We start from the raw sequence: 27,181 nt of genomic DNA on the forward strand, positions 1-27,181 counted from the left end.
CTGCAGTGTTGGGGCATCCAATCTTTGACCTACAGGCCTTGAATTTCTGGCAGACTTTTCCATGAAGCAGGAATTTTGAAGGACTGTCCTGCCTGTTTTGGGAAAGTTTGATAGTCTTTTTCCTTTCTGTCCTGCTTGTCCAGTTTGCACAGCATACTGTCAGTAGTCAAGGCAAGATTAGTTTCTTTGCCCAGTGACTAATTTAGCCATAATAAAAACAAACTCCAGCTGGGCATTGGTGGCGCACGCCTTTAATCCCAGCACTTGGGAGGCAGAGCCAGGCGGATCTCTGTGAGTTCGAGGCCAGCCTGGGCTACCAAGTGAGTTCCAGGAAAAGGCACAAAGCTACACAGAGAAACCCTGTCTCGAAAAACCAAAAAAAACAAAAACAAAAAAAAAAACTCCATATCGAGTTTGTTCAAACATCTTCTCTGAAGTGAATTGGTGCTGCTAGGAGCAGACATGCCTCATTGTCATGAAAAGCTTTGGGTTATCAAACATCTTAAATGTCATATTCTGTAGGTCTTTGAAGTGTTTGAAGACTATCTATCTAAAATATATTTATCTAACCTTGAAAACATACCTAACATGACTATAAGTTTGATTATTATAGATGACCACTAACCTGCATTTCTTTCTTTTTTTTTTTTTTTTTTTTTTTTTTGGTTTTTCGAGACAGAGTTTCTCTGTGTAGCTTTGGTACCTGTCCTGGATCTCGCTCTGTATGTAGACCAGGCTGGCCTTGAACTCACAAAGATCCACCTGGCTGTGCCTCCAGAGTGCTGGGATTAAAGGCATGTACCACCACCGCCTGGCTGCATTTCTTAATTATAAATTACATTCTTAAATGAGCTGCATAAGCACAATACCCCAAACAAGAGTAGAAACATATATACAGTATAACAAAAATAACTTTAAATTTGTATCAATATACCAAAATCTATACCAATGCAAAATATTTGATTTTAATAGTTGTCTTTTATCCTATATTCCTATATCCCCACTAAATGATGACAAACATCCATAACCCATCAAATGACCAAAAACCAAACCACTCCACTTCTTGGGAATGTGGGCATTGTGTTCTCTAGACTGCTTCCTGTTGTCTGTGGACAAAGGCATCTTTAGTGAACCTGAGAAAATGGAGAGAATGCTCAAGTCCTAAGGAAATTAGCTATAACATTTGTTGTCCAGTCTCTGTGCAATGGGAAAGCGCAAGGCTTATCTGTAGTCCTGGCTAGAATAGTCTGTGAGGCTCAACCATCTCAGCCAGCAGCCTCTGGATGCAGAACTCTGAGGAAACTGCAACAGAGGCGCTCTAAGAGGCCGGATCACCTGGGCCACCTGTTTTCATCGGTGTCTGGATCCCTTGCTCTAAAAACACACAAACTTTCAAAGGTAACATAAACATCTGCATTAACACAAGTATGAACTGTCCATTACACACAAGCGAGCCAAAGATGATTTTTTGTGTTTGTGTGTGTTTTATGTTTGAGCAGGTAAAATATACATCACTTGTCTCATAGTTTTTCTGGGTTTATTTCTTTCTATCTGTAGCCCAGATTTTCAGGGGATCTTCCCCAATCAAACCTGATCTCTATCAACCTTAAATAAATCCATACCCTTTCATTTCCTGTGGAAACAAAAGCATAACCTCTTCCCAAAAGCAATACATTTTTTACTTCCATTTTAAAGTTAAGGCATTCCTAAAGCACACAGGCTGGTTTAATTCCCCAGGCCTTTTTCACAATCCCATGTCTCCCAGTAGCTGTTGTTTACTTATCAGCAATTAAAAAAAAACAATTCAAAGAGCCGGGTGGTGGTGGTGGCACATGCCTTTAATCCCAGCATTTGGGAAGCAGAGCCAGGAGGATCTCTGTTTGAGTTTGAGGCTAGCCTGGTCTACACAGCGAGATCCAGGACAGGCACCAAAGCTGTACAGAGAAACCCTGTCTAAAAAAACAAAAACAAAAACAAATTCAAAGATAACACAATACCATACAGGATCCAGACTCCCTGTTCATTTCCATCTCTATGTGGCTTATTTATTACTATTATTAATAAACTATTTACTTTTTTCTATGACTTGTATACCCATTTTCTTTTCTTTCTTAAGCCTATGCACATTTTTGTTTTGTTTTGTTTTTCGAGACAGAGTTTCTCTGTGTAGTTTTGGTGCCTGTCCTGGATCTTGCTCTGTAGGCCAGGCTGGCCTCAAACTCACAGAGATCCACCTGGCTCTGCCTCTGGAGTGCTGGGATTAAAGGCATGCCCCTGCCACCACCCACTGCCTATGCACATTTTTAAACACACTGTAATCTATTTAGAGGTTTATTTCTGTCTGGATATGTCTTTACTGCATATCTCTAGCCTTTTCTCTCTGCATGAGCAAAATCTTAAACTGCTAAGCTACCATTGGGTCTTCCTCCTCCTCCTCCTTGTAGGTTTTTCCAGACAGAGTTTCTCTGTGGAAGCAGTCCTGGTTGTCCTGGAACTCTCTCTGTAGACCAGGTTGACCTGGAACTCACAGAGATCTGCCTGCCTCTGTCTCCTAAGTGCTGCAATTAAAGGTGTGTGCCACTACCACCCCGGCTCTTGTGGCAGAGCTTCTTAAAGGATCTCTCTCTCTCTCTCTCTCTCTCTCTCTCTCTCTCTCTCTCTCTCTCTCTCTTTCTAGCTTTCTCAGGCCCTATGTGGAAATTCAGGCCTCATGTTGGAATGTCAAAATGTACCAGGCTCTTTCCTTTAGGCCACCAACCAGCTCCCAAATCATGACACATAGACTTCTTATTAGTTATAAATGCTCAGCCTAGCTTAGGCTCTTTTTCTGGCTACCTCTTTTAACTTAAATTAGCCTGTTTCTTTTTTTTTTTTTTTTTTTTTTGGTTTTTCGAGACAGGGTTTCTCTGTGTAGCTTTGCGCCTTTCCTGGAACTCACTTGGTAGCCCAGGCTGGCCTCGAACTCACAGAGATCCGCCTGGCTCTGCCTCCCGAGTGCTGGGATTAAAGGCGTGCGCCACCACCGCCCGGCAGCCTGTTTCTTTATCTACCTTTTGCCTCGGGGCTTTTTACTTTCCTTTCCTTTTGTGTCTCTTACTTTTACTGCTTCTTATGTCTGGCTGGCTGGAGGCTGCCTGACTTCTTGCCCCAGGTGTCTCTCTCCTTCTCTCCCCCTTCTCTCGTCTTTCTTCTCTCTCTTTCTAGATTTCTCCTCCTATTTATTCTCTCTGCCTGTCAGCCCCTCCTATCCCTCTCCTGCCTAGCTATTGGCTGTTCAGCTCTTTATTAGACCAATCAGTTGCCTTAGGCAGGCAAGGTGAAACAAATGCAACACATCTTTACATAATTAAACAAATGCAGAATAAATAAAAGTAACACATCTTTGCCTGCTAAAATAATATTCCACAAGAAACCCTAACGAAGAGAGGGTGTATGTGTGTCTATGTATGTGTGTGTTATGTGCATACATGTTTCCTTGGGCTCAGAGCTGAAAGGAGGATTCTGGGGTTCACCATTCTCCCCTTGCTGCTTTGTGTATTACTTCGCTTTTTATTGCTGTAATAAAGGCCATGACCAAAGGCAACTTGAAGAGGAAATGGTTTATTTTGCCTTAAAGTTTATAGTCTATCATAAATGAAAGTCAGGGCAGGAATTCAAGGCAGGAACTGGAAGCAGGAAGTGAAACAGAGGCCGTGGAGTAGTGCTGCCTACTGGCTTGCTCTTTCTGGCTCTCGTGGCCTCCTTTCTTGTATCATCTAGGACAACATGAACAAGGGTCGCCCACAGTGGTCTGGGCCCTTCCGTATAAATCATTAATCAAGAAATGCCTCACAGGATTGTCTACAGGCCCCAATCTGATGAAGGCACCTTCTCAATTGAGGTTCCCTATCCCAGATGACTCTAGCTTGTGTTAAGTTCATTAAAAACTTACCAGGACATGTTGAGACAGGGTCTCATTGAGCTTTGAGCTAGGATGGAAGCCTGCAAGCCCCAGCTGTAACCCTGGCCTCTGCTCTCCACAGCATAAGGGCTACTTCATGTCTAGCCTTCTTCTTCTTTTCTTCTTCTTCTTCTTCTTCTTCTTCTTCTTCTTCTTCTTCTTCTTCTTCTTCTTCTTCTTCTTCTTTTGAGCCAGGGTTTCACTATATAGTCCAGGCTGTCCTGGGACTCGATCTGTAGACCAGGATGTCCTGGAACTCATAGATCTGCCTGCCTCTGTTTCCTGAGTGCTAGGATTAAAGGCATGTACCATCCCTGCCAGGCTCACGCCTGGCCTTTTAAAAAATCTTTTTTTTTTTAAATGTGGATGATGGGGTTTGAACTGAAGTCCTGATGTTTGCACAGTAAGCAATCATACAGGTAGACCCATCTCCTCACCCCCTCCTCCCATGTTTCATTACTTTTTCAGACAGTCTCTTGGATCCCCGGCTGGCCTCAAACTAGCTATGTAGCATAGATGGGCCTTAAGCTCGGCTTCTGTTTTATCGTATGAGTGCTTTGTCTGCATGTATGTGCGTGCCTTAGGCGTGTGTGCCTGGTGTTGCAGAGGTCAGAAGAGGAGGTCGGGTACCCAGAACTGCAGTCCTGCATAGTTCTGAGCTAGGAACTGAACCCTGGTGTTTTTGCTGCTGCTAAACGCTGAGCCATTTCTCTAGTTGTTTATTTTTAACCCTTAGTTCATCATGCACTCATTGCCTTTATTTAATAACGAACAATTAAAACTAAAATTACACTTTTAAGAACACTTCTTATTACATTTACTTATTTATTTATGTGTGTGTGCCCACGGGCTGCGTCCTGTGGCTACAGGAGGTCAGAGAACAGCTTGCGGGAGTCGGTCCCTCCCGACCCACCTTTCCACCTAGTGGCTTCTGGGGATGGAACTCAGGTCGGCAGGCTTGGTGGCAAATGCCATTCTTTATACGCGGAACCATCCGCGGGGGACCGCTTCCCCCCAAATTACACTTTTAAATATTACATATAGATGGGAAACTGAAGTAGGTAGCCGGAAAGTACTGTTAGTTGACACCTACACACCACACCACAAACAAAAGCTTTCCTCGCCCGCGTTAGTCACCCACTCTCAGCTTCACCTCGATTCGGTTCCTCTGCGCTCAGTCCCGCCCCTCCAAGCCCCGCCCCGCACGCCCTCAAGGCCCCGCCCTTCCCGCCCACTTCCTGTTTTCGGATTTCCGGGATCACACACTGGCTCCAGCCTTCGTCGGCTCAGCCCCGCCCTCAGGTCCCGCCCCCCCCCACGGCACGCCTCTGCCAACGTCACGTCCGGCATCCATATTGCCCTCCCCTCCCTCTTGCTCCCGCCTTCGCTCGCTTCCGGTAGTCTCCGTTGCCGCTGCTGCCGCTGCTGCTGTGCTGCTGCTGAGGCTGCGGGCGGAGGCCGGAGGACCGGGCAGCGGCGGCGGCGGCGGCGGGAGCGGGAGCGCAGCGGGACGACCGAGCGAGAGCCGGCCGAGCTGAGAGCCGAGCGCGCTATTCCGCCCGCTCGAGGAGCCAGAGCCTCCCGGGCCCCGCCGCCGCCGCCGCTGCACAAAGCCGCGAGCCCGCGCCTGAGCCATGTCCGCGTCGGCAGGCGGCGGCCACCAGCCCAGCCAGAGCCGCGCCATCCCCACGCGTACCGTGGCCATCAGCGACGCCGCGCAGCTACCTCAGGACTACTGTACCACGCCCGGGGGGACTCTGTTCTCCACCACGCCGGGAGGTGAGCCGTCCGGGCCTGCCCGCCATCGCGGCTGGCGCGTGGCGCTGTATGCTCGACCTACAGCTTCCTCTCATCCTTTCCCGGGCAGGTCCGCCTGCTCGGGCTGTGTGCTGCAGACCGTGCACTCTGCGAGGCGGGGCTCATCTCTGGAGCTGCCCTATGGGTTTTGGGGGAGGGAAGTCGGACAGGGGGATCCGGCGCGGAACGGTACGATGACTTATCTGGCCGTGCTTAGAGCCACGGGACGAGGCTGGCATGCACTGTGCATGCCTCGCCCAGTGTTATCCTCCTTTGGCAGAATTGTTTACTTTGTTGGAGGAGTCATCACAGGTCTGGGGAGCCCCCAGGTTGGGAGAACTGGGGGGTGAAATGCCTCCTGTAGTAGTAGCCCAGAAGATGTTGGCTCTGGTAGAGGCGCTGTCAGCTTTCAGCCCAGGGCTTTTAGGGGAGCGGCTTTGAGATTGTAGAAGGGGGCTTTGTCAGACAGCACACACTACACACACTAGTCGGTCTAGGTTGCCTGATCCTAGGGAAGGGGCTTGTGGAGGGAGGCAGTCCTGGGGTTGCTTTTCAGAAGATGACCGAGAACTGTTTACCAGCAACACTAGAGAAGAGGTGACACATGCTGAATTGGTCATGGGAGAAGGAAGCGCAAAGGTTGTTTGTCCCCTTTCTGGGCAGTTCTCTAGAGGGAGGAGCTTGGAAAGGGATCTTCAGGGCGGTAATGAAGGGAACTGGCCTTCCTTTTCTAATCTCAGAACTTTGCCTTCTTTTGGTGACCCAGGGCTTTGACTAGCGGGTGACGATTTGGTTGGTAGTCTTGACCATGGGGCAGGGCTCCCAAAGTTCACTCCAACCAATCACTTGCAATTGTGCCTGGCCCTCCTGGGATCTTGTGCAATAGGAAGGCACAGAGTAAGGGACCGCCTTGCCAACACCAAGACATAGCGATCCAGAGACTGTGTGTGGTAGTTTGGGGCTGTGGTCCTATTACTCTGGGAAGAAGAGGCAGGAGAATTGCAATTTAAGGCCCCCCACCACCCCCACCACCCCGGCTCTACACAATGAGTTCCAGGACAGCCTGTGCTACAGTGTCAGACCCTGTCTCCAAAAAAAAAAAAAAACAAAAAAAAACAGACAAGGAAGAGGGGCGGGAGCAAAGCAAACAAATTTAGGAGAAAGGCTGGCAGAGGATCCAGCCAGGCCAGTCAGTCTAGAGAAAGGGATGAATGCCCTGAAAGACCTTCAAAATGACCAGACAGAGGAAGTCATTCCTTAGGGATAGCCAGGTTTAAGAGTGAGTAAGACTGTCAACAGTGGAGCTCCTGGTGAGGGGGCAATGGCTTATGTTGCTGAAGAAACCTTTCTGATTTAGTCTATTCAAGACCAGCAGGTTTTTGTTTTTCTTTTCTTTTCTTCTTTTTTTAAATGACAGTGTTTCACCATATGGTTCATCCTACCTTGGACCTCTATGTGATCCAGGCTGACCTCAAATCTATGATCTTGCCTTAGCCTCCCGAGGGCTGGGATTATTGGGGTGTGTCCCTCCACACCGGAGGAACCAAAAATCAGGAAAGGTCTTGGTCAACCCCAGATGGAATTGTCTTAAATTGAACTGATAACTTTTAAGAAACAGAGATTAGTGGCCAGCACTTGGCAGACAGAGGCAGGTTGATCTCTTGAGTTCAAAGCTAGCCCATTCTACATAATGGTTTCCAGGACAGCCAAGACTACATAGTAAGAACCTGTCTCCAGAGCAGAACAAAACAAAAAGATTGTTTCCAAGGTGGTGGAGAGAGCTCTGCAATTTACTCCAGAGTTCTTTGTGGTATTGGTCAGTAAAATGCCTATGCTTCTCACAGTTCAGAGCACATGTCGCAGTGACAGGTGCATTTAGCTCTAATTTACTTGGGGAGGCACCATACTTTTAGCTGTATGTTAATCTTGCTGTACTGAGGGAAGATCCAGAGAGGGAAAGCCCTGTGGTCATATTTCAAACACCAAGCTGCTGTGCTTTCAAAAGAAAAGGCACATAGTCTTTAAGCCGTGCTTTAAAGATAGAAGCTGTCTCACAGTTTGGATTAGTTCTGAAATGCTTGGGAAGGTCTGCCGGAAGTACTCATTCATTTGCCCTTCCACAACAGTCACCAACTCAGCCTGCGTCTACAGAGCTTCTGCACAGAGTTATTTGTTTGGGTACAGGGTCTCACCATATATCCCTGGCTGGCCTGGAGCTCAGATTTGCCTGTGTCTGTCTCATTGATGGCCACTACGCCTGGCAGTCTTTGGAATTTGATGCAGGAGGGCTTGCTTCCTGTTTGTAAGGAGATAGCACTATAGAGATTGGAGCTGTACACACACACACACACACACACACACACACACACACACACACACACGCTTTTTATTTTTTAGACAGGGTCTCATTGTATAACTCTGGCTGATAGACCACGCCAGCGTCAAACTCAGCAGCAATCCACCTGCCTCTGCCTCTCTAATGCTGGGATTAAAAGTATGCGCCACCATGACTGGCTAAGCAGTCTTTTATAGCAGTTAGCTCAGTGGTGTTTAGGTATACAATGCTTATTGACTTTTTCCCTTTTAGAATGATGTGGGGGCGGGGCTCAAGACAGGGTTTCTCTGTTTCAGCTCTAGCCATCCTGGAACTTGGATTTGTAGACCAGGCTAACCATGAACTCAACCAAGATCTGCCTGCCTCCCTGCCTCCCAAGTGCTGGGATTAAAGGCATGTGCCACCATTGCCTGGCTGGAATGATTTTTGTGGTGGTCTTTAGTGGGGCTAGAGAGAGGGCTCAGCAGTTAAGAGTGTGCCTGCCAATCTTGAAGAGAACCTGAGTTCACTTCCCAGCTTCCACACTGGGCTGCCTGTAACTCCAGCTCCCGGAGATCTCATACCTCATCTGGCCTTCGCTGGCATCTGCACACATGGCATACGTCTCATAGACATACTCATTTAAAAACAAAAACAAAAAACCCAAAACCTTTATTACTGGGAGGGGTGTTTTGGCTTGCCAGTGAAGGTCAGAGAGCAACTTTTTTGTTTTGTTTTTTTGAGACGGGTTTCTCTGTGTAGCCCTGGATGTCCTGGAACTCTCTGTAGACCATTCTGGCCTCAAACTCACAGAAATCCACCTGCCTCTGCCTCCAATTGCTGGGATTAAAGGCGGGCAGTGGTGATGCAGAGCGAGAGCAACTTTTGATCTCTCCTTCCACTGGGGTCTCTGGGATCAAATTCAGGTCATCAGGCTTGTGTGGTGAGCACCTTTACCTCTGAGCTATCCTGCTGCCTCCTGCTTTGGAAAATGCTGCCCTCTGCTGCTTTCTCTCTCTTCCTCTTCCTATGTTATCTTATCTCCGTGGTAGATAAGGTCTCCAGTGAGTTTTGTGGTCAGCACTTTGCAGGAAACAAGGACAGCTGACCTAGGCAGGTGGTGCAGGCCTGTAAAGCCAGCACTCTGGACAAGAAGACAGGATCAAGAATCACAGCCAACTTAGGCCAGAAGGAGTTCGGCCAACCTGAGCTACATGACAGTCTGTCTTCAAAAAAGAAAGTGTTGAGTGTGGTCCTTGCTCTTCGTGGGCTTCAGATCCATTTAGAAGGGATGGAGGCTGCCGGTAAGACTTGGAACAATATAGTCAAATGGCCGACTTACATACTTGAGACCTGAAAACAGCAGGCTTGGATTGGGAGTTTCTGCTCAGTGAGAAGGGAAGGGAGTGCGTTTCCTGCCTCAAGCTTCTGGAAATCTGAAGTGCCACCCATTGGGGACCATTGCAGGATCCCATTCTATTTGCCCTGTAAGATTGGCCTTGGCGGGGCAAGAACCCTTCATTTGCTGGGAGACCCAGAGTAAGCAAGCCTAGCTGGAGGGTTTCTTAAAACACCCCTCTGTGGTTTGAAAATGAGAGCTGAACTAAAAGTACACTTGCTGTGACATCTTGAGTGGCTTTTGCTGATACAAGGGGATTCTGCTCATTACTGAGGGACAGGAAAGCTTGTTGCATGTTCTCCTGTCTACGGAGCAATGGGTGGTAGTCGCTTCTTCCAGCAGAAGCAGCTGCTGCTGCCTTCATGGAAGGGGAGCTTGTTCCAGTAGTTGAGCTTTCTAATACACCAGTCCTGTTAGCTGGAGGACCCTAGTGAGTTCACTTTAGAGTTAAACAACTCTGAGACCCAAAGAAATGAACTGGTTCTAGCCAGCAGGTTCCAGCAACCCTGCCCCCCCTCCCCAACACACACACACACACACACACACACACACACACACACACACACACACACTCACTCGCTCGAGCTGGGAATACAGGCCACCCAGAGCCAAACTCAGCTTTTACATGGGTGCTGGGCATCTGAACTCAGATCCTCTGATTATGTGCCGAACACTTTCATTCACTGAGAATGCATTCTGCCAGGGTCTCTGTCCTTCAGCTTTTGGAGGGACTGGCTTTGCAAGCCTGGTGAGGGCAGAGGTCATTTCCTGTCAAGGCAGCACTGAGAGAGAGGAGCAGATCAGATGAGGGGTGACAGGGAAGGTAGTGTCGCTGTTCCTGATGCAGAACAGCCCTTCCAGCCCTTCCTCCGTCCACCATCCCTCAGAGGGAATCAAGAAACTGACACCTGCCCCTCAAGGTCATTCAGCAGAGACCTCTCCAGAACTGGAATCTTTTTTTTTTTTTTTTTTTTTTTTAATTTATTATATATACAATGTTCTGCCTACATGTGTCCTTGCAGGCCAGAAGAGGGCACCAGATCTCATTACAGATGGTTGTGAGCCACCATGTGGTTGCTGGGAATTGAACTCAGGACCTCTGGAAGAGCAGTCAGTGCTCTTAACCTCTGAGCCATCTCTCCAGCCCCAGAACTGGAATCTTAAAGGCAGTTTCATAGGGATTTTGTACGCTTGTGGATTCTGTAGGCTTAGTGCTTTGTATATGTGAAGAGTTGCAGGTGAGACAGGACAGTTTTGTGTGGGAACTGCTCCATCTGGTGAGCCAGCAGGAGGAGGGAAGGGGCCTGGGGCCCTTGGTGAGTTTGTTGGTGAGTTGCAGGGCTTGTTTTTTGTTTGTTTTTGTTTTTGAGGCAAGGTCTTGCTATGTAGCCCTGGCTGGCCTGGAACTCACTAAGTATTCTGGGCTGGCCTCAAACTCAGAGATGTTCCTGCCCCTGCCTCCTGAGTGCTGGAATTAAAGGTATGTGCTGCCGTACCCGACCTTCCTTTGTTTTTTGAAGCTCCTTAAGAGCTTTCATGCAGTGGTGCTTTCTTGTAATTCCAGCACTTGTGGTCTGAGGTTGGTAGATCACAAACAATGAAGCAAAGGCCTAGTTGGGTTTTTATCAACTGTCAACAGCTGTCCATCCTGCATGTTCCTAGTTTGGTTGTGTGTGTGTGTGTGTGTGTGTGTGTGTGTGTGTGTGCACCTGCATCACTGTTCTTTTGATGTCCTCTGCCTTAGTTTTGGTCTCTCACTGAATGGAGCTCACTAATTGACTAGCCAGCTGGTGAGCTTTTGATTTTTTTTTTTAAGGTTCTTTTTTTCCCCCCCACTAACATAATATTTTTATTCATTATTTGGGAATTTCACATTATGTATCCCAATCACAGTTACTTCCCAGTCCTCACGGTAATAACCTCCTCCCAGAAAAGAAGAAGAAAATCCACTTTGTGTTTCACGAACACTCACTGGAGCATTGCTACACTCCCAGTGGCCAGCCCCTTAAAGAAAACTGACTTCTTCCTCACCCACACCCTCCACAGAAGCTATCAATCATGGAGAGCTACACTTCAGTATCCTTATCACAATTTTTTAGAGTTCTCTTTGATGACTTTCTATCTAGGTTGTTACCTTTTGGGGGGGTAGGGTGGAAGGTACTTCATTTTTTTTTTTTTTTTTTTTTTTTTGAGACAGGATCTTGCTAAGTTACCCAGGTCAGCCTTGAAGGCACTCTGTAGCTCAGGCTGACTTTTGAGCTTTCTTTCTCCCTTGCCTCAGCCACCAAGGTAGTTGGGATTTCAGGTCTTTGTCACCAGCCCTGGCCAATAGCCTACTTTTTAAAGACCACCTCATTGTGATTCCTAGGCCACAGCTTGAAACCAAATGCTCAGAAGTCTTTGCATGTTTCCATTTCAATAAATGGTCATGTAGATTTCTGCAACAGATGCTGTGACAAATAGAATCTGTTCATTTCACGGAGTAGTTTGAGGTGAAACTCTCAACGGGCAAAAAGAACCTGGGAAATACACTTCTGATCCTGTGGCTTCCTTATGAAGGTCAGATGAAGGTCTCCATCCTTATCTGGATGCTTATTTGGTTTTCTTTCTTTCTTTCTTTGGCTTTTTGAGACAGGGTGTCCTGGAACTCTCTCTGTAGACCAGGCTGGCCTCGAGCTCACAGAGATCCTCCTGCCTCTGCCTCCCGAGTGATGAGATTAAAGGTGTGTGCCACCACCGCTAGGCTGGTTTTCTTGACCAATCCTCCTGGGTAGATCCTTCATTATGGTGGTGTGGCACACTGATCTTTGGGGAGAAACAGACAGTCTTCACCATTAAGTAAAGTCTTAGCTGTGGGTTCTTACAGGTGCCGTTTACTAGAAGTTGAGGAAGTGCACCTCTCTTCCTAGTTTTTTGGATATAATCATCATGAAAGAATGCAAGATATATTCATAGCCTGGTGTTGATGTGCACACCTTTGATTCCAGCACTTGAGAACGAGAGGCAGGTGGATCGAAGCCAGCCTGATCTACAAAGAATTTCAGGACAGCCAGGTTGTTACACAGAGAAACTCTGTCTCCAAAACCAAACAAAACGAAAGGATACATTCTATTAATTGACTTTTTAGAAGTCAAGTCAGCTAAATCTCCCTGGGTTCTGGTAATAATCCTCTTTAGATGTTGCTGAATATGTTGGTTCGGGTTGAGGACTTTTGTTTACTTAGGAGGGACGTTAGTCTGTTTTTCTTGTGTGGTCTTTGCCAGGTTTTGGAATGAAGGTAATAACATCTCATTCCATTTTAATTCCTTTGGCAGTGTCTTTCTGTTTATAGTGGGCATGCTGACTGTATAGAGGGTAGATGTTGTTCTGTGGATTCAGATATTTAGCAGGAAGCGTGGCGGGCTCATTTGCAATTTAGGCTGTTAGGAGCTCTTAGGTCTTGTGCTACCTCTGCATTGAAATGAAGTGGCTCTTGTGTCTGGATTTTGAGACAGAGTCTCAATATGTCCCTGGCTGGTCTGAAACTAGCTATGTAGACCATACTGGCCTGAAACTCAAAAAGACCCACCTGCTTCTGCCTGCTTGATTCAATTTGTGTGCCACCGTCGATCATGCTCGACTCACAAAACTTTTCAAATAAGCAGCAGTTACAGAGCATTGGTGGGTGTATTCAGGGGATGAGTCCACACTCCTCATTATGAGGAAAAGTGGAGGGTGGTAATAGGTACAGATTGTTTTTAGAAGTGCCAAAAGAAGTGTCCTTGAGAAGGAAACAGTTGGGTTGGGAGCCTGAGTTGAATTTGTGGTTTCCCCACACCACTTGCAGTGATGGGTAGTTAATCATTAGCATTACCAAGATTTGACAGCATAGGATGTGAGATTTGATCCAGAGACTTGATCCAGGTTGCAGTCAGCAGCCTGAGAGACCCACCCTGTACTTTCTTTCAGGTATTTCTGTGGAGTGAAATTTCCAGGTGAATGTTCAAATCCAAACAGTAGTGGGGATGCTTCATTTTGACTCGGATTTCCAGAGACTTAATAGATGGGGTCAGTTGGATTTCAGGTCATGTAACATTTTGGACTTAGTATTAGCTGGTTTTGTTTTTTTCTTTTTAATTTGAGACAAGGTTTCTTGTAGCCTAGTCTGGCCAGAACTAAGTAGCCGTTGATGACCTTGAATTTAAGATCCTGCCTCAACTTCCTGAGTGCTGAGATTATAGGCATGTACTACCATGCCCTGTTTATGTTTATGCAGCGATTGCACTGAGGCTTTGTGCATGCTAGGCAAGTTTTCTACCAACTGAGCTACATCCCCAGCCCCCTGTTATTAGCATTAAAGAACACCTGATTCAACTCATTATGCAACCCAGACTTTGCCTGATTTGCCCGAGTGCCTGTGTTAATTGTGTTGTCCCGTGTCTCCTGGGTCACTATGATTTAGGTTGATTTCTTTGTCGTCTGTAAAGAGGGCTTCTGTCGGCTGCTTTTCAAGGTCTCCCCAACAGTGGACCTTCCTGGTAGGACATAGCCGTTCCTCTATGGCCAAACAGTGATCAGATGGGGTCCATCCTTGAGTACTTGCATTTGATAACCTTTGCTCCCTGTTACTGGGGCATGGACTTAAAGGATTTGATAGACCATCCACAGAACTTCAGAGGTCTCCATTCTGCATAACATATAGTCACATTCTGATAGAAGGCCTCGAACTCCAGTTATGCCTTTAGTTGTCATAAAACAGTCTTGCTTTTGGTTTTGTTAGTACTTCAGGGATTTAGTGGCTAAGCAAAGTAAATGTAGTTTGGCCACCACCAGTCTCCTGGGGGAGCCTGTGGCTTAGGCAGCTTTTAGTTTTCTTTGGATTATTAGCCACAGAACTTAGCTAAAGATATGTCAGGGCTGGAGGGAGGGCTCAGTGGTTCAGAGCATGTACTGCTCTTGGAGAGAACTGGAGTTTGGTTGCCAGCACCCACATCAGGCCCCTAACAGCTTCCTGTAACTCCAGCTTTGGTTTTTTGAGACTGGGTTTCTCCAGGTAACAGCTCTGGCTGTCTTGGAACTCACCATATAGACCAGGCTGACCTCAAGATCTGCCTGCCTCTGCTGGGATTAAAGGTGCCACCACTGCCTGGCTAAAAATAAAATGTAAAAAGAATACCCATAGACTGCCACGGTTGCTTGCCAAGTCAGTTCTCCTACTGTGGGATCCAGGGATTGAACTCTCGGGCTTCAGGTTGGTGCACCAAGTGCTTTTACCCACTGAACCATCTGGTTGGCTCTTGTCTCTTTTTAAATTCAGTTTGCCTGCCTGCCTGCTTTCCAGCACTGTATGAGGGCTGTGACCATGCCTTCAAGTCCTTCGGACTTCACTCCCTAACCCCCACCGTTTCAGTTCAGTGTTTGAAGGACCCCTTTCTCAGGCTCTCTGCTACCCTGGCCCTGTTAGTCCTTTTCTGTGTAGGTAGGAACATGAGCGCCTTTCTCTGTGTGTTTCTGTTGTGCTGGAGTTCAGACTCAGAGCCTCACACGTGCTAGGCAAGTACTCTCTACCAGTTCATCTGCAGTCCATACACTGCTCTCCTAAGGGTGAGAGGCAGATTGCTGGGAGTTCAAGTCCAGCCTGAGCTACAGGAGGAGACCCTGTTTCCCCAAAAAACAAAAAAGTGTGTCTACAAGTTCATTCCTATCAAGGACATGGAATATTTTATTTGTTTGTTTGTTTGTTTTTTCTCAAGACAGGGTTTCTCTGTGTAGTTTTGGTGCTTGTCCTGAATCTCGCTCCGTAGACCAGGCTGGCTTCCAACTCACAGAAATCTGCCTGGCTCTGCCTCCCGAGTGCTAGGATTAAAGGCGTGTACCACCACTGCCCGGTGGAATATTTTAATTTTTAATAGTCTTTGATTCTTTACTGTAAGCACAGATATCCACTTAGGAATTAAAGGAATTTTTCCTGGTAATTAACATTTCTTTGAATAGTTTGGTTCTTTGGAATTGTCAGGTGCTTGTTAATCACTAACATTTTTGGGGTCTCATGTGGGATGTAACTACCAAATAGTAATTTTTTGTTTGTTTGTTTGTTTGTCTTTTGAAATAGGGTTTCACTGTGTAGCTCTGGCTGTCCTGGAACTCACTCTAGACCAGGCTGGCCTCAAACTCACAGAGAACCGCCTGCCTCTGCCTCCCAAGTGTTGGGATTAAAGGTGTGTGCCACCACTGCCCATCACAAATTAGTAAATTCTTTAACCTGCAGTGACTCAAAATTCAATAAATTGGGCTGGAAAGGTAATAATTCGGCTCAGTAGGTACAACTGAGTAAAATTAGTCAAATGTCAAAACTTGTGCACTGGGAACTACACACACACACACACACACACACACACACACACACACACACACCTTCAGTAGAGGTGCCATAGGAATTCAGATTGAACCTCTTTTCAGCAGACAGTGCTGTGTGTCCACACACAGAAATGGAATTTGGACCTATAATTCACAGCTATAGTTTCTAGAAGAACAGGCAACAGAACTCATAACCTTGGATTAAGTAATTTCTTAGGTTTGGCATGAAAAACACAAGCAGTAACAACCAACATATTGGATCTCATCACAGTGAAACACTATGGCCTGAAGTGGCAGCACATACGAGTCCAGCATTTAGAACTCGTGTGTGTGTGTGTGTGTGTGTGTGTGTGTGTGTGTGTGTGTGTGTGTTGTGATGGTTGCTGCAAGTTCTAGGCCAGCGGGGATTTAAAAAAATTGTTTTCGAGGAATGACATCACTTAACACATGCCCCTGGGTTCAATCCTCAGGACTCGGGGAGGGAGGGAGAGGGGAGAAGAGAGAAAACCATCAAGGGAGAAAATATATATGCAGAAAATAATTACAAATTGTGTATATCCAGACTATTTCCAGACTGTAAAAAATAATGCTGGAGATTTCAGTGGTAGAGCACTTGCCTGAGATATGCAAGTCTGTGGGTTCCGTCCTCAGCTTTGTGTGTGTGTGTGTGTGTGTGTGTGTGTGTGTGTGTGTGTGTGTGTGTTGAGAGGATGATTAAAACACAGTAAAAGGTCAGAGATCCTGACACCTTTCTCCAAAGGTGATGTATATTGGAAAAGCCAGTAAGCATGTGAAGAGCAAAGCCTGCATAATTAGCCATCAGAGAATGTAAGTCAGTACAGGGGGAAATCACTTCATGTCAGTTAGGGACGTAGCAGTGTGAGTTGCATTGTGTGAAATTGGAGCCTCACACTGCTGACAGGAGTGTGAAGTCTGATGTGAATTGGAAAACAGCAGTTCCTCAGACAGTTAGCATGTGACTTAGCCATTCCATATGGGGACATGCTCCAGGGAATGGCTGTCCACACTATAACCTACATGGATATCTAGATCTTAAATAGTGTTGTTCCTAATAGTCAAGGCATTGCAACAGCCACATGTCCGTCAGCTGATGAAGAGATTAACAAATGTGCTATGCACATTACTGGCATCTCCCCTGACCATGGGGGTGGATTTCAGAGCATCCTCCAGGTGCTCGAGACTACAGGTGGCAGTAGCCCTGGCTGCCCGTTTCCTCTGTCTGTCCCTGTGATGAGCCTCATTTGTAAGGTAGGCACAGCAAGAGATCAGTAGTAACTGATGATAAAATAATTGAAACTATGCCATTGTAATGAAAGTTACTTGAAACTTCAGAAATCTTTAATTCTCCGCCTACCACTTTGAAAACACAGCAAAACCTCTGAAAAGAGAGGATACTATCCTGTAATGTATAAATTCAATTATAACAGCACATTAGATTATTGTGTAACTAGTTAAAAGACAGCACTTTAATGCCCTGTCGAAATCTTGGTGCTCTCTGCCAAACCTGGTGACCTGAGTTCAATCCCTGAGACCCACGTGGTAGGAGAGAACAGACCAGATTCCGGAAAGTGGTCCTCTGACAACCATGTGCACACCATGATACATACATGCCTCTTCATGTACATACATACATACTGCCATGAAAAAAACAAAACAAAACATTTCAGCTGGGTGTAGAGTGCTACAGTCCCAGCATTTATGAGACTGAGGCAGGAGGATACCAAGTTCAAGGCCAGCAGGGCTGCATAGGGAGGCTCTGTCTAAAAACAACAGTATGGGGCTAGAGAGATGGCTCAGCAGTTAAGAGCACTTGGCTGTTCTTGCAGAGGACCCAGGTTCGGTGCCTAGCACCCACGTGGTGACTCACAACCATTTTTAAACACACACATGTGCACATACATACAGGTAGACAAAACATTCATACACATAAATAACTTTAAAAAACAAAAGAAAATGACAAAATTTTAAAGTAGATGTGCTAAATATATAATACACATATGATAATTATATAATGTACATATGAATTAGAACATTACTGTATCCCATAAATGTTAGTCAGAAACGGGGGTGTCAGACAAATGTGTAGAGTCAGTCCACTAAAGCTCTTCCCCTTTGTTACAAAAGGCCATTGTGCCCCCTTTCAGCCTTTGGCCCCTAATCTACACAGCATGGTAATAAGCAGATCATGGATTTCCAAACAGGTTAGAAGTATCAAGGTGGGATGACTAGGAAAGACGCCGTTCTGACCACAGTTCAGTGTAGAGGCTCTGGTGCACGTATGATTGGACTAACTGGAGGCGAGCTTTATTTAGTACAGATGAGACCATGTGGGGTTGGGCTCCAGTGGTGAGATTAGCATCCTCATAAGAAGGGATGCTGCAAGCTCGCTTCTCTCCCACCTGCCCTCCCTGTCAGTCCACCCGTCTGTGGTATTGTGTCCTGGGAACAGCTGAGAGGAACCTGGAGGAGCACGGGCCAACCGTGGCACTGTGAGGTGGGGTAGTAGTGTCAGTAGTGTCAGCTGCACAGTGTGCCTGAATTGGGCCTGAGTTTCTGTTGTTCTTACTGCTGCATTTGATGTATTCCTAGCTGGCATCAAACTCAGCATGTAACCATGCTGGGTGCAGGGATGACAGATAGGTCCCATGTCAGCTGCGCTCAACTTCATGGTCATACTAAGTCTTCTGCATCTAGAATGCCTTAGTGATCATAATTCAGATGTCTGTCACTTATGACTCGTTTCTTTTTCAAGCAGGGGATGAAGGATTTTACTTCTCCCTGTCCTGTTTTTGTTGTTGTCTTTTTAGTCTGCTGGCTTGCTTTGTTTATTTATTTATTGTTTTGCCTCCCAAGTGCTGGGATTAAAAGCATGAGCCACTACACCTGGCTTGTTTTATTGGTTTTTTGAAACAAGGTCTCACTGCTATAGCCCAGGTTGACCTCATACTCAGAGCCATTCTGCCCCTCCCCCTACTCTTCTGACAGACAGTGAACTTGCCATTATGAGTAACTCTGTCTTTGTGTCGCCAGTTTCATTTCCTTGGAGCCTATACCCCAGGTGGGATTGGTAGACTCCATAGAAATGGTGTTTTTCATTTCTGGGAATCCATCTATCCATCCCATTTTGCAGAGTGCCTGTGCCCTATACACTGCACCATCACTATATCCCTTCCTTATCCTGGCCAACACTTACCTCTTGGGGTTTTGATAATGGCCATTCTGCCAGGTATACGGTGGCTCTTCTTGTGGTTTTGATTTGTGTTTCTGTGAAGATTTGGTGATGTTATGTACCTTTTTTTTAAAAAGATGTATTTATTTTATGTTTATGAGAGCTCTGCATGTATGCCTGCACGCCAGAAGAGGGCATCATATTCCACTATACATGGCTGTGAGCCGCCATGTGGTTGCTGGGAATTGAACTCAGGACCTCTGGAAGAGCAGCCAAGTGCTCTTAACCACTGAGCCATCTCTCCAGCTTCAGGTGTGCATTTCTTTTCTTTTTTCCCTTAGCAGGGGACATTGAGGTAGAGTCTCATGCTACAGTCCAGATTGGCCTGGAACAGTCCCCTGCTGAGTCTCAAGTTCACAGGTTAGAAGCACTGTGCCTACAAGAGAGCTTGTAAGCAGCAAGCTTTCCTGATTCTGCCAAGTAATGCATACTCTAGTTGACAAAACCTCAGCTGACTCTGACTGGAAGCAGTGTTTGGGGGGGGAGGTGCGTCTGTCTGTTTGTTTAATGTGTGTGTCATGGGCTTCTATTTGCCACAGTGTGTGCAGAGGTCAAAGAACATTTTGGGGGGCTGGAGAGATGGGCTCAGTGTTTAAGAGCACTGGAAGCTGGGTCTGCTCCCAGCACCCACATGGTGGCTCATCCATCAGTAACTGCAGTTGCAGGGAAAACTGCTTCCTGGCCTCTCAGGACGTTAGTCCACACACGTACATGCTGGTCAAATACTCAGGTAAATTAACAAGAATAAATCTTGTTTTTTATTTATTTATTTATAAAGATTTATTTATTTATTATGTATACAGAAGAGGGTGCCAGATCTCATTGCAGATGGTTGTGAGCCACCATGTGGGTGCTGGGAATTGAACTCGGGACCTCTGGAAGAGCAGTCAGTGCTCTTAACCTCTGAGCCATCTCTCCAGCCCCCAAATCTTGTTTTTAAAAAGGCCAACTTTGGGAGTCAGCCATCTCCTTCCACGAAGCCTGGACAGCTTGGAGCAAGTGCCTCTATCTACTAAGGCATCCTTAGGTCCATGTTTGAAGAAATACGGTGTTCTGTCTCTCTAGGGAGGAGGTCAGCCTCCAAGCTTCTTTGGGTAGTCTTCAATAGACGGTGGTTATCTACTTTTTCATATACTTGTTTATATTTGCTTATTCTTTCATTAAGAAATTTATTGTGATAGGGGCTGGAGAGATGGATCAGTGGTTAAGAGCATTGGCTGCTCTTCAGAGGACCCGGGTTCAATTTCCAGCACCCACATGGCAGCTCACAACTGTCTGTAACTCCAGTTCCAGGGGCCCAACACCCTCACACAGACATATATTCAGGCAAAATACCAATGCATATAACATAAAAATAAACTGTTTGGGAGTTATTGGTTTAGTAGGTAAGTGGCTGAAGCAAGATTGAGGTCTAAAACCCCAGCCCAGGTTAAATTTCTTGAAGAGGGGGAGAAAGAAAAGAAGGGGGCCAGGGAAGAAATTTGTTTTGAAAATTGGAATGTTTGGATATCGGTTGTAAACAAATAAGACACAGCTAGCATGCAGAGCTTGAAGTCTGTAGACAGGCACGTTGTATGTAAGCAGGAGTCCTGTACAAGGGGATGTATTGAGTGATGTGGGTGAAGGGGAGGGAGGGCGGCTTCCTACAGGGAGTGCATTGGAGCTGAGTGTTGAAGAACCGACAGGAGTTTTCTGGGGGCAGAGCACCTCACCCTGGTCACGGGGAGAGGGTAGACTCTCCTCTCGGCTGAATTGACGTCTTTAAGGATTAGGTGGCATTTGAAGGGATTCCAGGTGGTCTTTGCTGGTCTGCCATTCTTGTCTGCATCATGCCGCAGTCTTCTTCACTCTGAGACACCGTGACTTTTGTCTGCTCCCAGAGCAGTCATTTGAAGTGCCAGTGCTTTGGCCTCTACCTGATGGGTACAGCCGGTCACAGCGGTCTGCCTGTGTGTCCTCTAGAGGACAGCCACACAAGTAGCCAGCCTCAGTAGTCACTGTGTTGGTGGTGCCTTAAGTTATCTGAAACTCTTCAACCCTGTGTTTTAGGAACACGAATCATTTATGACCGAAAGTTTCTGTTGGATCGTCGCAATTCTCCCATGGCACAGACCCCGCCTTGCCATCTGCCCAATATCCCTGGAGTCACCAGCCCTGGCACCTTAATTGAAGACTCCAAAGTAGAAGTGAACAACTTGAACAACCTGAACAATCATGACAGGAAGCATGCAGTTGGTGAGGGGCTGGGCTGGGAGCGGCTCTGGGGTGGATTGTCACTTTACTGTAGACTAGGAAGTGTGGCTTCCAAAGCACAGCTGAGTTCGGCTATGTGTCTGATGTTTCCTCTCCTAAACAGCTACTAAAATGCTGTCCGTTTTCACCTAGTTGCTTGGGGGGAAAACAAATCAGAGGATGGGAGCCAGATGGAGTGGTTTATGTCTTCGGTCCCAGAACTCAGGAGGCAGAGACGGGCATATCTCTGTGAGTTGGAGGCCAGCCAGGGCTGCATAGGTGCAGGAGTCTTCATTTGCTAGGGATCACCCTCATATAGACACAATTGCAGACATGCTGCCCCTGAGACCTCCTTGCATGAACAAGTGTTCACATGCACACATACACCCCAAAGCAGAATGCTGTGGGATGGTCTGTATGTCAGATGTGTTGCTGATTGGTCAATAAATAAATCACTGATTGGCCAGTGGCCAGGCAGGAAGTATAGGCGGGACTAACAGAGAGGAGAATTGAAAGAACAGGAAGCTGGGTGAGAGAGACACTGCCAGCCACCACCATGACAAGCCGCATGTGAAGATCCCGGTAAGCCACGAGCCATGTGGCAAGGTATAGATTAATGGAAATGGATTAATTTAAGCTGTAAGAACAGTTAGCAAGAAGCCCGCCACGGCCATACAGTTTGTAAGCAATATAAGTCTCTGTGTTTACTTGGTTGGGTCTGAGAGGCTGTGAGACTGGCGGGTGACAGAGATTTGTCCTGACTGTGGGCCAGGCAGGAAAACTGGAGCTGCACAGAATCTTAGGCCACTGTTTCCATCAACCTCAGAAAATAAACCTGACCAGGTGGTGGTGGCATACACCTTTAATCCAGTTGGATCTCTGAGTTCAAGGCCAGCCTGGTCTACAGAGCAACTCCAAGACAGCCAAAGCTACACAGAGAAATCCTGCCTCAAAAAACAAAAAACAAAAAACCAGAAAGGCACCAACCTGCTTTCTGAATAGAACGACTGTTAGGAGGCTGCCTGCTCCTTCAGAGCGGATGAGGTGAGGTGGCCTTGCGCTCACCTCAGGCTTTGGGCTTCATGTTCTCTGCAGGTCCAACTGAGGGTTTTGTTTGTTCGTTGGCTTTTTTTGGGGGGGTGGGGAAACAAGATCTCGTTCTTAGCCAAGGCTAAAAGAATTCACCGTAAAGCCCAGATTGGCCTCAGGCTTGCAGCGGTCTCCCTGCCTCAGCTTCCGAGTGCCTGGACTATGGGGGTAAGCTGTCATCCCCCACTGCAGGCAGGGTCAGGTCAGAGCCGCCAGAAGAGTGCTCACTGGAGTGACCAGGATCTTTCCTGGAGTGGCCACTCTCCTGTCCACCCCCACCCCCAGATGAGATCAGTCGGCCAGAACAAAATACGTGAGGCGTTGTTGCTAAGACAGGGTCCCGCTGTGCAGGCCAGGCTCACCTCAAATGGAAAGATTGAATTTGAGGGCTAGCATTACACTCGGGCAGGTATTGTGAGGTCACAGAGAGTGGGACAGTTTGGATTACTTTTGCCCTTTGCAGGTAGAGGAGGAGGTTGAAAACAGCTTTGCCATTTCTTTTTGTACTGAACTTCTCATTTGTTTCCTTTTAACCAGGGGATGAGGCGCAGTTTGAGATGGACATCTGAGCGCAGCAGAGTCGAAGGAGGCTGTGGGCAGCGGCCCGTGTGACCTGACTGGGCCAGTAGGAACGCAGAGAACCGAAGCAGCACTTCCCCGTCCCCTCCCTCTGGGTGCCAAATGATGGGAGACCAGCTCTGTCTGACCACATCTCCCTTGCCCCCACCCAGTTAAGGTTAGGATGAAAGCCCTTGATTAGTCTGGAGCTGAGCGGTTGGTCCATAGAGGAAAGCAATCCCTGTAGCTTCCCTGGTCATTTCCCAAGAGTCTTCCTGCCCCCTTCAGATTGCCCCACGTCCAGGGACTCTGCTCGGCGTGTCTGGAGAGGGAAGGAGGTTGGGTGCCCATTACTCCTGTGCAATCTCCCATTGGTGGTTCAGTGCTGGATGTGAGATCTTTAAACCGTTGAGGGATGGTCAAACAAAATGAGCTGCTTGCCCTGTCCCGGGAGATGTTTGTCCTCAGTACTGGAGCACAGCTCTATACCTCCTGCACCCCCCGACTGCATTTTGGGGGCATGTGGCATCAGCCTCCCTTTCCTCTGGGAGGAAGGCTTCTGTCCTGAGTGTGATGGCTCATCTCCCCGGCCCTTTACCTAATTCATTGGCACGGGTATTTTTAAGCCCTCTTCCTGGAGAGACCCCTAGGTGATCAGCTGGTCTTTGTGTCTGCCATTCTTCCTATCTGCACCGTGCAGGCAGAGTCGTCTTCTCGCCGAGACACCGGTGACTTCTGTCTGCTCCCAAGCAGTTATTTGAAGTGCTTTGGCCCCCACCTGCTGGGGACAGCCGGTCACAGCGGTCTGCCTGAGAATGCCCAACTGTGGCCAGCCTCAGCAGTCACGGTTTAAACCTGGTAGACCTTAGCAGCTTTGCTGTCCTGCAGTTTATTATATTTTGAGTTTAAAGTTGACCCTTCCCGCCCCTGTACGTTCCCCCCTCCTTTGAATCTGCTTTGTGCTTGGCTGCCGAGAGGAGTATGGGCTACAAAAATGCGTTCCTCCCCACTTCTTTACCCTCCTCATCCTAGTCCGTCCATCCTTCTCCCCTTCCTCTTCTCTCCTTCCCTTTCCCCTCCCTCTCCTTCTGGTTCATCCACCGGGCATTTTCCAAATCTGCTTCAAAGATACCTCCCATGTTGGTATCTGAGAATATCTGTCTCTTCTCTTATCAGAGGAGGGACCTTTTATTTTTAAGATGACTACAGACCTATTTTTAGATAAGTTTTCAGTACAATTTTGAACTGCAACTTTTTTAACGAAAACATCTTCCAGTATTAGGAAGGTTATTAAAAAAAAATGTTCCTAGGCAAGTCTGCTGTCTTCACTGTCCTTTGTCTCTCATAGTTCCTTCTGAGCGCTTCCCTGTGCTCTCAAGTTTGGGGGGCTGTTGGAGTGTAGAGTGGGTGGTTTGTGAAACTGGACCAGTCTGCCTTGCTATGAGTTGTCGACGAAAACTTCATCCTTTCCTTTACCTTTTTGCTCTCTTGCTTCTCCTCCTGTCCCGCTCTCCTAGTACTGTGGACCCACGTGGAGATCCCAGGAGAGAGCTCCCTCCTCCCCCAGACAGGCTGATGCGTCCTCCTAAAGACAGACAGGGAAGCAGGCCACTGGTGTCCTGGTTGTTTCTGGTTGTGATGGATGCCTGTCTAAGCCCTCTTAGTAAGATTTCAGATCCCCGTTGGCTGGGAAAGAAAGCTGTGTGTTTTTCCTTCGAACCATGGAAGGACCCTGTTTTGTGAAGACTTTAGGAAAAAGGAAGGAAGGACATCTGCAGAACTTGTTTCTAGTTTCTGCTACACAATGTGAATAGCTCGGACTGCAACCCTCCGTGACGGTCGCTGTCTCAGGAATAAGCTGGGTCTCCAATGTTTGGGGATTCTTGGAGTCTCCAAGTTGATAATCAGAAGAGTTTTATTTCTTTGTTAAATGTATCTGTTGTGTTTTTAATTAAACTCCAAATTTCATTTTATGGAGTCTTGGGAAAACTTAAGTTGTGCTGCCATTGGCTTATATAAGCAGCTTGCTCAGGACCTCTGTACCCTGGAGCTTCATTCTTCGGGAGCAAGGCTCATGGTTCTTCGCACACTGGTGGTGGCACTCTGGACTCACTCCAGCTGAAGGGAGGAGGTGTGAGTGTTCAGAAGAATATCCGCTTCCTGCAGCAGAGTGCCTTCCTGGACCCACAGCTGGGGAGGGAGTTGAGACATGGGAATTGAGTAGGATCAAGACACTTCCCCTTTTCTTGTCATCCCCCCTCAATCAGAAGACATGTCTCTATTCCTTGGAGTGTCACCTGCGTGGTGCAGGAGCCTCTTAGCCTTATGTCCTCTGCCGGGACCCTCACTGTTTGGTGCAGGCCTTGTATGAAGGCCGCCATTGCTCCTTCTTTGACCTCCGTAAATCAGCATCGATCAGCATTGTAGGAGAATTGCACAAGACAAGAAATAAGCTCCCAACAGACGGCATCTTTGTGCCGTGCCTCATGAGCCATTTTCTAGTAAGCAGGGCCCCGTGGGGCTTCACCTCTGGGTGGTCAAAAAGCCTCACAGCTGGAGCCCCAAATGGAGGACATAGAGCCCTAGTCTGCCTCCCCCCCACCTGAGTGAGACTTAGTGAAATCATAGTAACCATCTGTGCTGTTTCTATGAAGGATGTGTTTCTGCACTTGGGACAATCAACCTACATGAGGAAGAACCTCCATAGCAGGAGACACCAGCAGTGCCCTTCCTTCCGCGTGCCCAGCCCTCGTGTTCTGCTAAAATAGGCGTTTCCTTGCCTTCTCCAGGGCACTGGAGTGGAAAAGCTGACTTCTAGGCAAGAGTCTGTCCTGCGTGTCTGAGTTATCGATTGCTGTGTAACACATCACCTGCAAGAGTCTGTCCTGCCTGTCTGAGTTATCGATTGCTGTGTTGTAACACATCACCTGCAGCTCAGTGTTTCATTGTCTCTGAACTAGATCGGGGTGCGGGGGGTGTTCTCCTCTTGAGCTGGAGAATCCCACTTCCATACTTTGTTTTTGTGGTTGTCAGCAGGGAGCCGTCCTTGGTCACTCCCCACATGGGTCTGTAGCCATCCTGCCCTAGCATCTGCCTTCCTCCTGAGTGACTAATCCCAGAGAAGGAGGAGATGGGTAAGAAGAAAGTCGCAGTGCCTTTAAACCACCATACCCTAACAGGAGGAAAACAGTTCTCGGGAAGGTGGGGATACTCACAGCCATAAGCTGGGTGCACATTGCTATCCAAACAGCCCCTAAGGTAGGACCAAACTGGGGTAAAAGACAGACTTCTCTTTCCCCAAAGCTGCCTATGTGTCTTAAGAGAGGCTGTAGGAAATGAAGATTCCCAGATCCGTTGCATCCTTGTCTGCCTGTCTTCTCAAGAATGCTTGCTTTTGCAAGGTTCTGCAGTGGCCTCTTTAAGCATCATGTACCACTTCTGTCTTCCTTTAGCCAAGAGTTGACAAAAGGGACTGGGGGCCTTCCTGTGCAGCCACACAGGCTTGCTTAACTGGAGCAGGGCTTGTCAGACAGAGGACGCAAAGGGCTCTAGATGTTAGGCTCCAGAGCTGCAGAACAGAAAGTAGGTCAGGTTCCTGGTGGTGGTTTCGAAGCCAGGTCCCCCCGAGTCCGTGCATTGGTCAAGGTGTCCCGCCCACCTACCGGGAGCAGCTTCTCCATAAGCCAGGAGCACCTGAGAATGCCTGTGTCTATGAACTTGATTGCTTTGTCAGTGCAGCATGCAGAGTAACCCTGTTGCCTCCTAGGTACTTGGCTACAAGTGTGCTCTTGAAAAGACGCAGTCTTGTTTTCACCCGTGCCTGGTTCCCGCCAGCCATTCTCCCGTCCTTAGATGGAGGCTCTTGTTTGAATTGGTGCTCTGTCTTCTCTAGAGTTTCTTTCCTGTAGCCATGCTTGCTTCAGTATGTACTTCAGTATGTACCGGTGGTGAGTTTCCTTCTGATCTGAGGAGGGTGGGGGATGGGAGCTTCGTGGTACTGTCTCGTTGGGCCTCTCAGACCTTGGCAGTTCAGTTGGCTTCCACTGAAAGTCCACCTGGCCTGCTTGTACAGACTGCCACTGTGAGTTGGGGCACATGTGGTGTGTACAAGGCTCAGGTGTTGGCAGCCACGTATCGGGGATGGAACCTCCTTCCCATCTCCATCTTGGGTGCTAGCTGCTTGAGGTGGGTGTATGTGTGGTGTAACCCTTTTTAGTCCCTCTAGAGGAAAGGCACCACTGTCTTATGTAGTTCAAGTTCTTTAGT

At 47.4% G+C, this 27,181-nt stretch overlaps 1 protein-coding gene across 1 annotated transcript; it reads left to right on the forward strand.

Moving 5' to 3' along the window:
* The first annotated feature begins 5,356 nt into the window (after positions 1–5,356).
* Positions 5,357–23,220, forward strand: Eif4ebp2 (eukaryotic translation initiation factor 4E binding protein 2). The gene is made up of 3 exons (XM_059281581.1): positions 5,357–5,719; positions 21,086–21,271; positions 22,895–23,220. The coding sequence occupies exons 1-3, from the start codon at positions 5,575–5,577 to the stop codon at positions 22,924–22,926; spliced, it is 363 nt and encodes a 120-aa protein (XP_059137564.1). The 5' UTR covers positions 5,357–5,574; the 3' UTR covers positions 22,927–23,220.
* The last annotated feature ends 3,961 nt before the right edge of the window (positions 23,221–27,181 follow it).

Source organism: Peromyscus eremicus, chromosome 16_21 (assembly GCF_949786415.1).
Source record: "Peromyscus eremicus chromosome 16_21, PerEre_H2_v1, whole genome shotgun sequence".
In the NCBI taxonomy this organism is placed as follows: Eukaryota; Metazoa; Chordata; class Mammalia; order Rodentia; family Cricetidae; genus Peromyscus; species Peromyscus eremicus.

Coding starts and splice junctions, on each gene's coding strand:
- Eif4ebp2 (XM_059281581.1), top strand. CDS start 5,575: ATGTCCGCGTCGGCAGGCGGCGGCCACCAGCCCAGCCAGAGCCGCGCC. Junction 5,720..21,085: donor GTTCTCCACCACGCCGGGAG/GTGAGCCGTCCG, acceptor CCTGTGTTTTAG/GAACACGAATCATTTATGAC. Junction 21,272..22,894: donor TGACAGGAAGCATGCAGTTG/GTGAGGGGCTGG, acceptor CCTTTTAACCAG/GGGATGAGGCGCAGTTTGAG.